General features: G+C 31.7%; 1 protein-coding gene across 2 annotated transcripts in view; it reads left to right on the forward strand.

Annotated features, from left to right (window-relative positions):
* The window catches only part of LOC127731864 (uncharacterized), a 74,371-nt gene extending 61,847 nt beyond the window's left edge, over nt 1-12,524 (forward strand). For both annotated transcript variants that reach the window (XM_052240729.1, XM_052240730.1), the window contains 6 exons: nt 1,787-1,941; nt 4,244-5,470; nt 6,253-6,339; nt 7,807-7,887; nt 11,355-11,808; nt 12,110-12,524. In XM_052240729.1, coding sequence (XP_052096689.1) covers nt 1,787-1,941; nt 4,244-5,470; nt 6,253-6,339; nt 7,807-7,887; nt 11,355-11,808; nt 12,110-12,162 — 2,057 coding nt within the window. In that variant the 3' untranslated portion in view covers nt 12,163-12,524. The remainder of the gene's footprint in view (nt 1-1,786; nt 1,942-4,243; nt 5,471-6,252; nt 6,340-7,806; nt 7,888-11,354; nt 11,809-12,109) is intronic.
* Nucleotides 12,525-12,537: the final 13 nt, after the last annotated feature.

The raw sequence follows: 12,537 nt of genomic DNA on the forward strand, positions 1-12,537 counted from the left end.
ACTAGCTAGATTATATTAAAAACATTATTTGTATGTGAATTTCATATCTTTCCTCTATTGCTGTTATTTGATAGAATTTGAAAGGGTTGAACTGTGACCTTTAGCTGATTATTTACTTGTCTATTGGTTTGTGGTGAATTGTTGTCTCAATATCTATCATAACACATCCGCTCATTTGTTTTTAGCTCACCTGACCTGAAAGGTCAAGTGAGCTTTTCTCATCACTTTGCGTCCGTCGTCCGTCGTCCGTAAACTTTTACAAAAATCTTCTCCTCTGAAACTACTGGGCCAATTTTGACCAAACTTGGCCACAATCATCATTGGGGTATCTAGTTTGAAAAATGTGTCCGATGACCCCGCCAACCAACCAAGATGGCCGCCATGGCTAAAAATAGAACATAGGGGTAAAATGTAGATTTTGGCTTATATCTCTGAAACCAAAGCATTTAGAGCAAATCTGACATAGGGTAAAATTGTTTATCAGGTCAAGATCTATCTGCCCTGAAATTTTCAGATGAATCGGACAACCCGTTGTTGGGTTGCTGCCCCTGAATTGGTAATTTTAAGGAAATTTTGCCGTTTTTGGTTATTATCTTGAATATTATTATAGATAGAGATAAACTGTAAACACCAATAATGTTCAGCAAAGTATGATCTACAAATAAGTTAACTTGACCAAAATGGTCAGTTGACCCCTTAAGGAGTTATTGCCCTTTATAGTCAATTTTTAACCATTTTTCGTAAATTTTTGTAATTTTTTACAAAAATCTTCTCCTCTGAAACTACTAAGACAAATTTAACCAAAATTGTCCACAATCATCATTAGGGTATCTAGTTTAAAAAATGTGTCCGATGACCCTGCCCGCAAACCAAGATGGCCGACATGGCAAAAAAATAATACATAGGGTAAAATGCAGTTTTTGGCTCATATCTCTGAAACCAAAGCATTTAGAGCAAATCTGATGGTATAAAATTGTTCATTAGGTCAAGATCTATCTGCCCTGAAATTTTCAGACCAATCAGGCAACATGTTGTTGGGTTGCTGCCCCTGAATTGGTAATTTTAAGAAAAGTTTGCAGCTTTTGGTTATTATCTTGAATATTCTTATAGATAGAGATAAACTGTAAACAGCAATAATGTACAGCAAAGTTAGATCTACAAATAAGTCAACATGACCAAAATTGTCAATTGACCCCTTAAGGAGTTATTGCCCTTTATAGTCAATTTTTTACAATTTTCATAAATTTTGTAAATTTTTGTAAATTTTTACAAAATATTTTCCACTGTAACTACTGGGCCAAGTTCATTATAGATAGAGATAATAGTAAGGAGCAAGAATGTTCAGTAAAGTAAGATCTACAAACACATCACCATCACCAAAACACAATTTTGTCATGAATCCATCTGTGTCCATTGTTTAATATGCACATAGACCAAGGTGAGCGACACAGGCTCTTTAGAGCCTCTAGTCTGTTATAGAGAATGTGTAGAGCTTTAACAAGGGTGATTTATTTTCATACCTAAAATGTCACATTAATATATTCCTAAAATTGCTTAAGTAATGCCATATACATAAAATAAAATGTATAAGATGGTATCATGAATCTGTCTCCCTTAAAATAGTAACAGTACAATTATTACATGTTCTAATAACATTGCAATGCTGGTGAAAGTAAAGACAGCTTGTAATGTGTTTTTCATTATTCTGTTCAACTACAAATAACTTGCACATCTTTATGAGACTTAAATAAATGGTGATTGAAATCAGTATTCTATTTCTTTGTAGATTTATTCCAGTTATGGATGGACTCAATCCATTGCTACAGTAGACTGGAAGAGGACAAAAGTAATTCTGCTGACAGCAAGACATCAGATGATCTTGATCCACCAGTAGTTATTGTTGGTACTTGGAAAGATGCTGTGACCTCTGATGTAGAAGAGGTATTGAAAATCTACAAATGTTTATGGGTTGCAAGCACACTTCTACTGTTCTTTCATTTTTGTACAGGACCATCATGCTTTACTGATAGTGTAATCTAATCAGATCAACATTTTGACCATATCTAATGCATACCTGTCAATTTATTTGATAATAAGAAAAAAATAATGGTTTGTCCTGTAGTAGTTTGAAAATAAATAAACCGACTTAAAATGTATTGAAAATAAATAACTCGGCAGGTCTTTTAAGCTATTTTATAAATGCTATTCTAAAGTATGAGATGGCACCAGATTCTTCCAAATTTTGTTTTTTTCCATTTTTATTTAGGGAAAATCTTCCCAAATCTTTAAATAATATAATGTATAAATATTAATTTACTTGAATTAAATGTCTGAAAATGGGTTTCATTTAACTTAGGTATATTGTCTCAGGAACATTTACTTTATTCTCTGAGTGTTGCTTTCCATTTGTAATTTAGTAAAAAAAAATTTAACTTGACTTTTATTTTTTTTAAGCATTTTTTATCTAAAAAAAAATAGCAGCCACATCCATAAAACTATATGTGAACTACATGTTTTTGCTTTATCCTACATATTGGTCTTTTGGTGTCCCTAAAAACTAAAAGTCTTACACTGAAACTATATATTTTGCCTTGAGACCAAAATATTGTCAAAAAATAATTAAAACAGAACTTGCAATTTTGATCAAGAAAGATTCTGGGAAATGCATGATTTGCATACATTTTTCTACAGCTTCTTCAGGCCTTCAGCGGCCCCAAAACCCTGCGCACGAAATTTGTTTAATTTTTTTTTAATATACTTTATATTACTTTTAAAACAGGCTAGTGCCATTGTTTTACATGTATGTTAAATTATTGAGAGAAAAAAATATATGATTTATTTATAATTTATTTATACATTTATGAAAATGGAATTACAAAATAAAAAATACCTGAATATATAAAGAAAACACTGATAAACTATATACCTAAGTTGGAACAGACTATATAATTGTATGCTCATTAAACCTTTTGTCTTTTTTGTTTTCTTTACTAATAAATAATTGGTGTAATTAAAAGTGGGCAAACCAGGAGTAAACCGACACAAAAGCTGTCAAGTGAAGCCATGCACTTAATGGGTCATTGTTGATAAATATTCCAAATCAACTTCACAAATAATACATGATGGTCTTGAAGTATAAATTCTGCGTACTGACGCTGTTTATCATCTTAATAACGTGTTAAAGTGTTCTTTTTTTTGTCTTTATTAATATTACTTTTACTGTTTGGTCTGTTTTTGGTGATATATATATGTGACGTGGCTCTGTACTTATGCATCCCATCATTGTGTTGTTTGTATTATTTTTCATTTTTACTTGTGTGCTTTGTCCGTGTGACTTTTTATGTTTCTTTGATACATATGACGTGTCTCTGTACTTTAAACATCCCGCCATTGTGTTATTGTTCTATTATAATTTTTGCATACTTTGAACGACAAAATTAATTTATATCTCCACCTGTGTGACGTTTACATTCTGACGTGAAACACGCGATTCTAAACCAGAGTTAATGTTAAAATTACGATTCGGTCCCAGTGCTTAAAATCCCTCAATCCTTTATGGGTTGGTTTAGCATACATAAATAATATACAAAAATAAGTAAGCAATGAACGAGGTTGTTAAATGTGATATATGATTTTTTTGTGCTTCTTTGTTAAATATTTGTTTGTTTTTGTTGTGATTAAGATTGTATCACGGTGTTGACTGCTGTACCCCTATTTTGACATTTTTACCTATTATGTCTGTTTTATTCACGCATCGTTGTCAATATAATGAAATTTGATGCGACTGTCATACAAGTGAGAGGTTTAGCGCTTTAAAACCGGGTTCAATCCACCATTTTCTACATAAGAAAATGCCTGTACCAAGTCAGGAATATGACAGTTGTTGTCCATTCGTTTGATGTGTTTGTGCTTTTGATTTTGCCATTTGATTAGGGACTTTCCATTTTGAATTTTCCTCAGAGTTCAGTATTTTTGTGATTTAACTTTTCACTTAATTTGACAGTTAACACAGCTATTTGAACTGTTAAACTGTTAACTATTAAAGTGTTATCAGGAATAGCAAATCCTTTATCACATTTTAAAAAAGTTGTGTTCTTACGATAATTTATTTAATATAATATAGTTATATGATTATCATATATGTTTATATAGCTTTAGTATTAACTTCATGTTTTCAAATATGTTCAAAGCATTCATATATTTGTAAAGACCAAACAAACAAACAAGCATATTTTTTTTGTAGATTGACGATGCATGCCGAGAAAACATTTTTAAGTTTACGAAGAATATGTCAGAAGATGAACTAAAACATATAAGGCAAGAATACTTCATTTCCAATACAGAAGATGACCCCAGTGTATTCCAGCAAATCCGAGAAGACATCCTCAACTTAGCCAGAAAAATAAAAACGTGGAACAAAGTTTACCCTTTAAAATTTATTCAGCTGGAAAAACGACTTCAAGAGAAAAAGAAGGAGTTACCAATTATTTCCTTTCATGAAATTAAGCACATCTCTACTAATACACCTAATCCACTAAATGATGAGGAACTCAGATTGTTCCTGGAATTTCACCATGAGATCAGAGCTTTAGTTTATTTCAAAGATCTGTCTTCTTATATTATTTTAGACACACAGTGGTTGTCTGATGCTTTTAAATGTATAGTCACAGCTAAGAAATTTAGAGCTTTTAGTACTAGAAATAGAACAAAATGGGATGAATTGTATAGCAGAGGCAAATTACATAGTGAAGTTTTAGACGACATATTTAGAAAAAGTGAAAACATTTTTGCCAAACACAAGGATCACATCCTGAACGTAATGGAGAAATTTGATATCATTATACGTCCTAACATATCAGAAACTCAAAGAGACGCTGGTGATGACAAACCTCTCTATTATGTACCTTGTATGATTAAATCAGAACCCGAGTGTGATGTATACGAAATGTTTAATGTTACAGAAAACACATGTAATAAGTCAACCTGGTTATGTTATAAGTTTAGGTTTCTTCCACCTCATTTAATGAATCATTTAATTGCGTCACTGTGCAGGAAATATAAAGTTGCAGAAGTTGTCACGAAGGAACAAAAAAGACAAATTGCTCTCTTCAGAGGTTCAGCTGTCTTTGAGTTACAGAAAACGACAAAATTAGCAAAATTGCATATAATGAAATGTCCGAATTGGATTCAAATTCAGGTTTGGCAATTTGAGAAAGGACGTCAAGGAGGTATGTACAAATACATTGACGACTTTGTGACAGAGGAAATTGTCAAGATAATAAGCACAAGATTTAAGATGTCTAATGTGAAATTTGAGAAAAAGTGGGAATGTGGCCAAACAAGACCAGAGTCTGTAACAGGATCGTTTGACTGTCGTGAAGATCAGGATACAAAATATTATTGTGAGACATGTAAAATTGCACATGAGTTCACAGGTGAATGGTCAGATCTACAATATAGAACAGTTGATGTAAGTAAAAGATTTATCAATGTTTGGTGAGTTTTACAAGGAAAATTTGTAATAAGATGGTGCATTGGTTAACCTCTTTTAGTCCTTCCATTAATCCATCCAATAAAAGTTTTCCTAGCTTTTCTCAGGCACTAACGTTAAGAGAAATTTACATCTTAATAGCTATTTGTTGATTTAAACAATGTTTCACTTTCACATTAATTGTTTATCGTGATCCAGTTTGATATAAACATATATTTTTACACATTTCAACCATATATTATGTATATGACACATGTTTTTCTCTCTTTCTAAAAAGTGTCAATTAGAGTTCCATGAAATTTGCTATACCGCGTGATACCTTTTCAAATATGATACTCATCAACTCTGTCTCTGTATTTACCAAATACTTATCTATTGATATGAAAATAGTAAGAAAAAGCTCACAGTTCAACTTGTCCATGTTGTTTCCTCCAGAAAACAGAAGCAAGACATGTATTTTACTTCAGAATCAGGCAGCAGTGATGTCCTCAACCTCCTTTTCTTAGTTCGGATGGTCTAAAGACCAAACAAAGAACTGGCAAGAGATAAACTGAATATTTCAGAAACTAACTGTGAAAACTTAACTATAATCTGCTTGTAGAAATACAAGATGCTCTATCTATGCAATCATTGTAATAACATGTAAGTTGTAATATGTTTCCATAATGATTCATACATTTAAGTAGAGTGCTGTTTTAATTATATATAAGGTAAGGGGGATCATCTGATAGTGGTACATTTTATTTTCTAAATTATTGTAGTTGTTACAGAGTTCTGCAAACGTTCCAATATCTAATCCTTACACAGAAAGCTCAAGTCAAATCCAAACTACGGTTCAATCCACCAAGGTAAAAAGCTACTATTTTATAGCATGGAAGCTATCCTTATGTTGATATTTGTATAACTAGCAGTAAGTATTATGTTGATATTTGTATAACTAGCAGTAAGTATTATGTTGATATTTGTATAACTAGCAGTAAGTATTATGTTATATATACATGATGATGTAAGTTAGATTAATTATTACTTGTATTACTTCAGACCTAATTTCTGACAAAATTATACATTCGTCAAATCGAGCAACTTTTATTTAGCATGTTTAGATTGACAAGAAATAATATGAAATATTTCTTGCTGTTGAAATGCAAACTATTCAGACAGTGGATTCAAGATAATCCAAACTGAGCATTTTAGCTAATCTGACAATGTGCAAACTATTCAGACAGTGAATTCAAGATAATCCAAACTGAGCATTTAAGCTAATCTGACAAAGTGCAAACTATTCAGACAGTGAATTCAAGATAATTCAAACTGAGCATTTAAGCTAATCTGACAATGTGCAAACTATTCAGACAGTGGATTCAAGATAATCCAAACTGAGCATTTTAGCTAATCTGACAATGTGCAAACTATTCAGACAGTGAATTCAAGATAATCCAAACTGAGCATTTAAGCTAATCTGACAATGTGCAAACTATTCAGACAGTGAATTCAAGATAATCCAAACTGAGCATTTAAGCTAATCTGACAATGTGCAAACTATTCAGACAGTGAATTCAAGATAATCCAAACTGAGCATTTTTGCTAATCTGACAATGTGCAAACTATTCAGACAGTGGATTCAAGATAATCCAAACTGAGCATTTTAGCTAATCTGACAATGTGCAAACTATTCAGACAGTGAATTCAAGATAATCCAAACTGAGCATTTAAGCTAATCTGACAATGTGCAAACTATTCAGACAGTGAATTCAAGATAATCCAAACTGAGCATTTTAGCTAATCTGACAATGTGCAAACTATTCAGACAGTGGATTCAAGATAATCCAAACTGAGCATTTTAGCTAATCTGACAATGTAAGCTATTGCTATGGTTTTGCGTCTTTTTCCCTCGTTCTGAATGTAAAAAAGATTTTCCTCTTTTTAAAGAAAAATGTGCGGCCAAAATGAACCAAACTCCAATCATTATCTTTACTTATAAATTGATTTACCTTTTCAGTTAAAATCTATAAGGAGTCTGGGGTTTAAATTTTCAATGACGGGCTTGTTTGAAACTTAAGCAGAGGACTTTTCATCATAAAGGTAGCACATCTCTGAAGAAAAATGTAGCTTTTTTCAATTTACCCATTTTACTTATACTTGTATACAGCCAAAGAATTTAGACATAATTGCATGCTTGAATTGGTTGATTATTCAACCTATGTTTATCAAAATGGAATGAAAGAAAATGATAGGTGCCACCCTCATTGACACATTTTCATGATGGTTACCAATATGTTCTATTGATAATGAATGACATGCTTTTATATTTGAAGGTACGTGTCCGGGTCCAAGCTGGTGAGAGAGTATTTTCAAATGCCAATGAAGGGGCAACAGGAACAGCCAGTTTGGCAGGGGTGTGTAACACTACTATGTATTTTCATGCCATATTCAGTTCCCAAAAATGAAAATGCATAAATTGGGAGATGTTCAGTCTTACGTTCGTTCAGTTGGTTGAGAGAGTATAACGTTTGAATCGTCAAGTTATATGGAATTCCCCTTTTTTTAATTTACCCTGGAGTTTGGTATTTTTGTTATACTTTTATTTTAATAAACATAAAGGAAACAAAAACAAACAGCTTTACTGATCAAAATTATGTATTAATATACATGATATACGTAATGTTTAACGAGTAGTATGTAAACTTTCATCAGTTGGATGGATAAACATACACAAACGGCTAGTATTTACGTGAAGTGAGTAGTGTGTGTGCGGAATTGGACTAAATCTTTCGTCGGGTTGATAATCATACACAGACAGCTTAACTGAACTATATTGATATGTGAGGTGAGAATTATGTGTTCAGCATTAGATGTAATTTTCATCGAGTCGATAAACATACACAAACAGCTTCGAATAGTAATAGAAATGTTAGAAATTTTTTTACAATGGACAACTGAGAGTCAAGAGTCTACACCAGAGATATCTAAATAAGGGATCGTCTCAAACGTGTTAATTTATTTATTGATTTACTCCGCATAACAATAGTTTTTGAACATAACCTCCAGTAGATTAAGTAAAACGTTCGAGTGAAGTCTTTCCACCTCTTCTATCACTAAGTTGGTTGATTGGTTGGTTGAAAAAAAATATTTGCATAACATCAGTTACTTTTTCATTTAGATTGGTTGGTGTGGATTGTTGGTAGATAGCTTAGTTGATTGACTGACATTTTACTTCATGTCATATTTGACGGAAATTGCATTCATTAATCGATTTGGCTTGGTTCGTTTGCTTATATGAATGAATATTAGTAATTTATTGATCGACATTTTCATAACGTACAGAAGCGCATATTGTATATTGATTGATGGATTGATTGTTTCTATGATGTCCAGTAACAAATACTTTACTTTTATACATTACCCACAGAATGATAAAAAAAATCCTCCAAATAAAGAACCAATTTATAATTTTAGAAAAAAAATACATGGGGTTTGGTTCCAAGGAACATACAAAAAAGGTAGGGGCTGGCTCTCATTAAATGGAAGGTTTTCATGTCAGTGCAACATGTTTATTTGTACCTAAATCATGGTACTTCTTGGAATATTTAAGGATTTATCACCCTTCTACTTTAAAGTATCCTTGAATTTAATAAATTCCAATTGGAACTTTCAAGGATTGACACCTTCCTCAAAAATATCCTTGAATCGTCCTTTATGAATTTCCCTTTCTCTAGCTATATATATAGTGGTCCTCGAAATTCATGTTTTATTAATTTGTTGTGTATGAATTTGGTTTTCTTGCAATCAAATTTTGACCTTGGACTTAAAGTTTTTGTTTTTGTTGTTTTACGTGTCTATTTGAATCTTAAAATTCCATCGTATTTTCTTTTTCACATGTCCCAGGAGAGTCGTCCCACTGTATTTAATCGTGGAAGTAGTATCTATTTTGTTTCTCTTTTTTTAGAAGGGGGAGATTTAACCTGTTTCTCTGAGTAAATAAAATTGAGAATGGAAATGGGGAATGTGTCAAAGAGACAACAACCCGACCATAGAACAGACAACAGCAGAAGGTCATCAAGCATGTTCGTTAAATATTCGTCACTTGACGTCACACAAACAATCAATGAATGATCATGAACATTTTATCAACCAAGCAAGCAAGCAATCAAATTATAATGATGTTTTAATTTAAAAATATAGGAATGACTTTTATTTACAATTGTTTTTCTAAAAAAATATTAGCTACAACAATAATTATGTACATCAATACCTAAAAATTAAATATGATGCAGTTCTACGTTATGGCCTCAAAACTTTTCATAGACTGTCAAAATAATAAAAAAATATCTTGGTTCACTTTTGTTGTTTTTCTAATAACTGTAACGTTATGTACATGACGTCAAAATTAAGTGCTTTCAATTAAAAGACAAAAATGATAGAACATTCAGTATAATAAATTAAATAACATATAGCTGAGCTCGCATCGTTTGACAATGTTTTCTCTGGGTAAAAATCTGCTCTATCACTCCCTCAGCTATGTGTTATTTATATATTGTTTGTTACACATTTTAGAATAAAAAAAATTCCTTAAATGCAATCAGTATGTTTCAAAAGAGACTGTTCTATATGGCTCCTATTTGTGGCTCAAATTTCAAATAAGGATGTATTAACCAATATCACAATGAATCATAGCTAAAACAATAACGATATGAAATAGGTCATTTAGATTATTTCTTGGTGTCACAAATAGTACAAAATTCAATACACCTTATCGCTATTTGGAAATCTGTCCTGGTTGACCCGATAACCTTCCCTGCTTGAACTATTGACGTCATACAACAATTACTTTTTCATTGTGGCGTCAGATAGTTTGTATTATGATGTCAAAATTTTACGGGAACTTTTGTGATGTCCAGTAATGGCAGACAAATAGCGATAAGGTGTATGTTAAAGGGCATATTTTCATTGCATTGGTTTTTAGGAACGTAAACGTAGAGCGCATTGGTCAACAAAAAAGTTTTATGAACATAATGTTTATTTGTTATTACAATAAACATATTTGACTCGAATATATAGTTTGTCGAATCCTGCTATCTTTGTTTCATATACCGGTACCTCAATTTGATAGAAATCAAAACAATTTGGTCACATTCAACAGAAATCTCTATGGCAAATTAGAGGATGTCAACGCTTGATAAGAAAAAGTTGACAAGAATAGTTCTATATCTCTTTCGTACATGTTTTTTAATCAACATCATGAACATGAAATATGTTGATCATAAAACAATGGACCCAATGTTCATAGTCAAATGAGGTCTGTAACGACCTTACTCCTTTCATAGTCATCATACTGCTATGCATTAGTTATTTGAAACAAACTTTTTATCATGTTAAAGACCAGATTCTTCCAATGTTTGGTAAATAATTATAATACATTTGTGATCCAGTTGAAACAGTATGGTAGATATTTATTTAAATACAAATATATTTAGTTAACTTTGTTTCATTTACATTGATAAAAAAAAAAAAAAAAAGATTTCACACAACACACGTTTTTTCATCTGCTTATGGTTAAAGGAAAAAATATTGTTGAAATCTTTCTAAACAAGATGTTCCTCATAAAGTTTTAAACAGCATTCCTGCATTTTGGTTGTGCGAAAAAAATCCAGTTGAGCAAGAGTTATACACAATTACTTTTAGATGCAAGGTACCATCATCATTGATTTTACTTTTAATTTGTTTTTTTTATCTTGGAAAAATTTCTACGAGTACTTGACCAAATTAACTGATAATTGATTCAACCAAAACTTATGTAAGCCTTATTATATATTATCTTCTTCATATTTTACATTACAATACCTTACTTTTATCTTCTTTTCAGTTTACAAATGAGGAAATTAATTTTGCAAAAATGGGGATGATTGCTTTGAATATTCTTGCTGATGTTTTATATGACCTTTTAAAACCAGATAAACCAAATCTACGTCCAAGGAGCGATTCTGATATAACATACTTATACAGTGAGCACAGGAAACTTAATAAACATATCCCAACTAATGGATGGGGAGGGAAATGGCAAGTTGATCAAATTACAGGCATAGTTACTGGAGATGATATTGAGCGCATAAGACTTACAAGGAATGAACTACAACACTCTAGGACATTTAAACTTGAAGAAACACGTTTTAATGAGTTGCGTATTATAATATGTGACCTTTTAAAACGGTTAGACCACTATAACAAACCACAAAAGCTGTATACACATGAGCTTAAGGATATTTTGGCTAAAACTTTTTCAGATGAGGATGTGAACTCAGTTAAAAATGAAATATTGGGTAAATATGCTTTAAACAGTTTGAAGTTGTGCTCAAAGTTTATAAGGGTTTTGTCCAGACTAAAGTATGAGTGTGCAGACTTTATAAGTATTATCTAATAAAACACTTAATTTTATGTCTTTCGAATATGAATATATTTCGGGTAAAGAGGAGGTTCCATTGAATGATAGTCGCCACAGCTTCTTTTTCTACTGGTCCAGTAAAAAGGGGTATTTCTGTAAAACTTCAATTTTTTAAAGTAAAATTTTAAATAGTAGCGTATTTTATCATTGGATTTGTGAATTATTTTATTTATTTTCAGAAATGACTGTTGAGGTAGAAATTGAACAACAAATCAATGTTCTAACGCAATAGAGAAATAAAGTTGTTCTCATCATTTGTATGGCAAACAGTTATTTTTGTAGTTGATGAGAAATACACATATAACCATAGAAACAGATTTGTAGAAGACGTTGTGCATAGAAAGCGACCATCTTTATATTTGATAGCAATGTAATGCTACCGATAAAAGTCAGACTACATTTTTCTATTCATACAATCATGTAGAGTAATTCTCCCGAATTATACTTGTCACTGTTGGAGCATGATCTGCATACCTTTTCGGAGCACCTGTGGGGTTTTTGGTGCTCAATCTTTAGTTTTCAATATTGTGTTTTGTATACAGTCCTTGGATGGTGTAAACTTTCCACTGACACCATACACCATTACACCATTCACCATACACCATTA

Source organism: Mytilus californianus, unplaced genomic scaffold, assembly GCF_021869535.1.
Source record: "Mytilus californianus isolate M0D057914Y unplaced genomic scaffold, xbMytCali1.0.p SCAF_21, whole genome shotgun sequence".
NCBI classification, from domain to species: domain Eukaryota; kingdom Metazoa; phylum Mollusca; class Bivalvia; order Mytilida; family Mytilidae; genus Mytilus; species Mytilus californianus.